Source organism: Aulonocara stuartgranti (assembly GCF_965226115.1).
Source record: "Aulonocara stuartgranti genome assembly, chromosome: 18".
NCBI lineage: Eukaryota > Metazoa > Chordata > Actinopteri > Cichliformes > Cichlidae > Aulonocara > Aulonocara stuartgranti.
Window position 1 is genome coordinate 9448811 of NC_138954.1, and position 6190 is coordinate 9455000.

Genomic DNA, 6190 nt, shown 5'->3' on the forward strand with positions numbered 1-6190 from the left:
AATCTGGACTAAAAGGCCTAGACTTATGGTTGTGTGCTGAATCTATGAATCAAACTATCACCTGGAAACATAATTAACTGGTCCATAGCTGTGAAACTGGACATGAGTTCTTGATTCTATGGAGATTAACAGTAATCCAGAAATTTACAAATTTGTCCTGGTACATCGCGTAAATGTTGTCCCAGGGACATCGCGTAAATGTTGTCCCTGGGACATTGTGTAAATGTTGTCCCTGGGACATCATGTAGAATTTGCCCTGGGACATCGTGTAGATGTTGTCCCTGGGACATCGTGTAAATGTTGTCCCTGGGACATCGTGTAGATGTTGTCCCTGGGACATCGTGTGATAGCTTGTAAATAATGGAATGAAAATTATTGATTGTTATTAACTTGTGAAAAAGAAGTGTAACAAATCCACATGTTATGTTCTTACACCCTTACAGGCAGCGAATGACAAAGGAAAAGTTCCTAAGGGAGAGAACATCTGCAGCAAATCGACAAGTAACAGTGAGATAGGAAGACTGACAGTCAGAGATGAAGGTACACAGACTGAAAGAGATGAAGGTACACAGACTGAAGACAACGAAAAAGAAGCAGAAGTATACGGCACAAGTCTGAGTACAGATAATGCTGCTGCTGATGATGTTGACAGGATCGATGCAGATACAGAATTCCAAACTGATTCAGAAGGAACTAGTACAGTTTACAGAGTGCATGGTCGCTTATCTGTACCAAGCTCAAAAAAGAAAACCTACACAATAACAGAAGATGAGATCAAGCGCAGAATCAACGCAGAGAACATGTCAGTTCATGTTTTCAGAGGTTTGATTGGGGTAGATATACATTTCGTGATTTTGATGTCACCTGAAATAAATCCGGGTTACTCGTATCAATGAAGTGACAATGTGGCTGGAAATTGTGCATTTGCTGCAACATATACACAATTACACCATGTAAACAAAAGCATTTAACTTTGTGCACGTGTGTGTCTCTCTCTGCTCTTTTGGTGTTTGCACTTTTTCTTTTTTAGGGCCGTAAAGCCAAACTGCCCGCAATGATTCTTGACAGGCCTAAGAAGGCCAAAACTAAAGTAACAGTGTTTAGTGTTCTGAGTGAAGAGGAGGCTGGGGAGCTAGCCCTCGGGTTTGCCGGAAGATTGGCATTGTTAATCTTACTTTCTAATAACAGACAGACTCTTCTCAAAATCCAACACAATCTTAAACATGAGCTGACTGATTCCTCAACCTTCAGTTTGCTGACACACACCTTTGGCCCCGCTGCACTGGATTCTGTCATTTCATTCCTGTGTGAAAAACTTGATCTTGTCTCTTAAATAATGAAACCTTTTGTGACTTTAGTTTGTTCTGTAAATCAGAATCTTGAAAATTGTTCATTGTTGTTCTAAGTTTGTGTTAACTATTTGGCAAAAATGATTGGTTCCTAATCCAAACAGCATAATGACTGTTCTAACACATATCTTAAAAATGCTACAAAGAAAGAAAATTATCACATATGTTTCAATATGAATGTAATTGTGTCACACTCGGTTTGTAGTAGCTTTCCTGTTTTATTTTGAGTTTTGGTATGTTTACACTGTTATTTTTATTTCCCGTGTGTTCGTCTTCCCTTATTAGTTTTACTGTATTTAATTAGTCTGATTTAATAACTTATAATTATTTACTTTCCAGTGTGTATATATGCTCCTCGTTTGGATTATTGTTTGTTTGAGTTCTGCCTGTCTTTTCTATTAAAGATTTGGACTTTTGGACTATTAGTGGACCTCGTAGGTTTTTATTCTGTTCAATTGGTAATTGACTGGGTTTAATTTAGTGGCCTGGAAAACAGGCCGGAGGGGTCTGGTCATTTTAACCCCCTAAGACCCGAAATCTTCCATGGCATGCATTTTTAATTTCTCTTTGATATTTGGGCCGATTGGAACCCGATGAATGTAAAAAGAAAGAATTACCAGGTTTTGGTTTTTTTTACCTAATTTTTGTTTCTGAGAAAAATGAGAGCCACATATGAGGACATTAATTTGAAATTTCGATAGAACAGTTGCAGTATAATGTCCTCATAACTGTATATCAGGCACTTGTTGATCAAGATTTAGTATTTTGGTCTAAATAACCCAAAATGTGATGTCCACATGTGTGGACGCCAGGCTGGAGTAAAGTGTTAGAGCTATTTATACCTATGTAAACTTTGATCTGTGTGTTACCAGATGATGAAAATGAAAAGCATGAAACATGGTTTAAAGCAAAAACAATGTGTTATGATGAGTTTATTTATGAAGTGAGTGAATGGTTATCTGGTTGCGAACATTTGCATTTAAAATATTGGTGTTGATGATGGTGTTAATCCAGAGGACAGTGTTTCAAATGTGGCTGGTAAGCCTTCCATCATTAAAAGGTCAACTAGTGGTAAAATGGAGAGCTGCTAAGTTTTAGGAACACCTGAGAGTAAAATTTATATGTGCAGGACGTGTACATATTCAGTTGAAGATTTTTAAATTTTTGTTTCGAGTAACCAGAATGGAGACGATTAGAAATGAATATATCAGAGAGACAGCTCAGGTTGGAGACAGAAAGGCAAAGTGACGTCTTCATTCTCTGCTGACCGCAGGTTTCCCCAACCTTATAAATAGTATATTTGCATGACTGAATCTAGCACCACTGACTAACAATGGGCCGTGAGATCGACGAAAATATCAGTAGATGAGCAGTTTCTGAACTACTCAGATTAGCCTATCTAACACCAACAACCATGCTGCGTTCAAAGTCGCGTAAATCACATTTCTTCCCCATGCTGATGCTTGATTTGAACCGATCCTGCTGACCATGTCTAAAGGCCTAAATGGATTGAACTACTGTCATCTGATTAGATATTTGAGCAGTTATACAGATGTATCTAACCATTTGAAACCCAGAGTTGAAGCTTTAAATGAAAAATGTACTTTCAATTCAAAAAAATGCAATTAACTCATTGTTGTGTTGTCTGCACTTTATTAAACTGTTGGGAAAAAACCCCCACAAAAGACAATGAATACACACACACACACACACACAATCAAAATCTCTCGTGCACTTAAAAGTTTTTACTTTTTAATTAAATGTGTGTAATTAAGATCTGACAAGTAATCTTCAGTCACATACAGTTTGTCCTGCTAATAACTACACCACAAGGGCAAATATTAGAAAAGGACCAACCATTTAATTTCTTCAGACATGTTTCAACAACAGATACCAGTATATTTTCAAGGCACTGTAATACTTCTGAGTACAGAAGTATGACAAAGTTACAAACACACCAATCACAGTTTTCTCTGAGTATTTGTACAGTCATTGAAGAATTAAAAATTAAGAAGAAATAAGGTAGCTAAAACTTCCAAATGAAACATTTTCTTGAACAAGAATCTAAAACTGCATAAAAATGTCCCAAACACAGAAATGTCTACTAAACAGTAACACACAAATGGCTTATGGAAAAAAAAATGTTTCCACATCTGTGAATTTGAAAGGGACCTGCAGGGTATCATCAGGCATCCATGTGCCCTGCAACTACAGTGCAATGTCCTCCCTGCACGTGGACTTAAAAGTAGTATAAAACAACGACACACCCCAGTGACCACAGCTGTCCATGTGCGCATCCACGTGGGAGCATAATCAGCATCACGGTTAACATCAATAAACAAACCATTTCTTACTAATCTTTTCAGTTCAATGTGCCATCTAAAGAGTGCTGGTTCATATAAGTTGTTGGAGTTAACCACAGAAGCTGTTCTCAGAGAAATGAGTGCAGACACCCTCCAGGAAGCCCCTGACACGACAGGAACATCTACACTACACAGTCTGCTGGTGGTATGTTTGGGGAAACTGAAAACAAAGACCAAATATATTCCTCTGAGCCCTTCACACGTCACCACGCTCTTGCAGTTTCAATGCCTGAGAGAATCGTTTGCTACTCAGACTGCATTTAAAGGCCATCTAATATTTATATGAGAACACAGAAAAAGAAAATCTTCCCCACCTCTCTAGTAGTTCCTACTCGCGGCATGAGAATCAATCAATAGTTGACATTTATGGAAGTTAAACTGTTAACTCTTGCATCAACACCAGAATGCCTTTATTTATCAGTTAGTGGTTATTTTTTAGTTTCTGTTTTATTTAATTTATTCTGTCTGTGTAGGTTGTGGTGGTTGTGGTCAAATAAGGTCAAACTTTCATAAAATGTCTTTAATCTTTAAAACTGATTAAAAGTCTGCTGCCTTTGTTTTTTGCAACATTTAGGAATTGTTACTGCTGTGGGGGATTCTAAATATCTAATTATACCTCTGACCTCACTTTTACATTTCACATCTACATCACATATGGTCGTGAAAAAGAGAATGAGCTGCCTAGTCAGAAAAATTAGATAATAAACTCAAATTATTCATGTCCAGTTATTTACAAATCAATACCTATTATCTGTTACCCATCAATACATATTACCCACTACTATATGTTTTTTTTTTTTCAAAAACACAATAATATTCCCTTAAAAGTAAATAATCTCCAGAGCAGTGCTTCTTTTTTTAGGTTAATTGTGATCATGCCATTAGGAAAAAAAGACATAGAAACTTTTTTCAAAAATAACAGTTACGATGTTTTTTATGTTTAGATTTCCCAGGAGATGAAGTTTGTCACATTAATGGGACAAAATGTCAAATTATATTAGTTTTATGTGTAATATCTCACAAAGAGGTGTGCGTCCAATGGAAAAGCAAGACAAAGCAAACGATAAATGTAATGACTCTAATGCATCTGCCCCCCTGTAATGCAAATCAGAGGGCTTTTTATGTTTCTGTTCATTCACTCCAATAAAACTGTCAAAGCACACTTGTAAAATAAAAGGTTCATGCAAATGTTCAAACTACCGCAGTCCATCTCTGAGAGCTGCAGTATCTGATCGCTATCTTCCTTGCAGGTGGATCTCTTCATGTATTTTGAGGTTACCAAGCGCCGTGAAGCTTTTACCGCACTGCCTGCAGCTGTACGGCTCCAGCCCGCTGTGGAACCGCTCGTGTCTGAGGCAGTTGTCCTGCCTCGAAAACATCTTACCGCAGATTTTGCAACTAAACGGCCTCTCCCCGGTGTGCACGCTTTGGTGCGTCCTCAGCCGGGTCTTCTGGGTGAAAGATTTCCCACACTCGAGGCACCTGAAGCGTTTGGAGGGTTGGTGGGTGGCTACGTGTTTCTCCAATTGAAACAGGCACGAGAAACTCTTGTTGCACAAAGAGCAGACGTAGACTTTCTGATTAGGTCTGCACACCTTCATCACCCTTTTGGCTTTAAAGACATCTCTACTCTGGTTAGGAGCGTCAGCATTTGAACTTGCTGAGATTGCTGCGGCTGTTTCCACGTGAGGCAGAGGGAGTAACGGCTCAGCTCGCAAGCAGTCACCCTGACTGCCTGCAGGGGGTGAAATACATCTGAACTCTTTAGTATGAACAGACTCTAAAGCGATGCCTCCCATACACGCGGGGTGCGTCTCTACCTCCGCTCTCACTGGCGCGCCTGCAGTTTCCTCTGTGGTAGACAGTAAAGAATTATAGGAACTTTCTGTGTTGCTCTGAGCAGAATACTGATCAGCGTCAGAGGGGAGGATCTGCATGTGCTGCTGCAACGCCACAGGGTTACTCTCAAACATGCTACAAGCAGGCCACATCAAGTCATCCTGCTCTGCCTTGAAGCAAACACCTGTTCTCGCCGTGTTGTCTTCTGTTTCGATGTTAGCAGGTTCATCCTCTGGCTCGTGCTTCACCACTGGCCAGATGTTTTGGCTCTCTTCTGTCACATTTTGGGCAGTTTTTGGTTGAAGAGACACTGCAACCATGTCCTGAGCTTCCTTTTTGTCTGCATTTAAAAGAATGACAACCGTGTTAACACTCGATTTCAATTCTCAACCAACAAATGCAAGTCAACAGAGCATCTAACCAGTTTCACCAGTAGAAGTGTTTTAGTGCTGCTGTTTACTGGAAACGGTTAGACATGTCAGCCACAAAAGGATGCTTCCTGATAAACTCAGGTTTTACAAAGTTTAGAAAGTCCCTGATATACTGCAATAAACTGTTTTTATCTTCATAAGTTCTTGAGTTTTATCTGACTGATATATTGCTAAAAAAGATTCAGTCAGTTTAATCTGAAAATGAAAT

At 39.0% G+C, this 6190-nt stretch overlaps 1 protein-coding gene and 1 long non-coding RNA gene across 3 annotated transcripts in view; one reads left to right on the forward strand and one right to left on the reverse strand.

Moving 5' to 3' along the window:
- The first annotated feature begins 446 nt into the window (after positions 1-446).
- LOC309693097 lies at positions 447-1774 on the forward strand. 2 transcript variants are annotated; one of them, XR_014272569.1, is made up of 2 exons: positions 447-833; positions 1031-1774. It is a non-coding gene; the product is annotated as an uncharacterized lncRNA (long non-coding RNA). The 2 variants fall into 2 exon arrangements; XR_014272570.1 differs by having other exon boundaries at positions 447-802.
- Positions 1775-3188: 1414 nt separating this feature from the next.
- Positions 3189-6190, reverse strand: part of LOC309693834 (uncharacterized protein) — a 5591-nt gene continuing 2589 nt past the window's right edge. Inside the window, exon 2 of the mRNA XM_082513406.1 lies at positions 3189-5891. Coding sequence (XP_082369532.1) covers positions 4948-5891 — 944 coding nt within the window. The 3' untranslated portion in view covers positions 3189-4947. The remainder of the gene's footprint in view (positions 5892-6190) is intronic.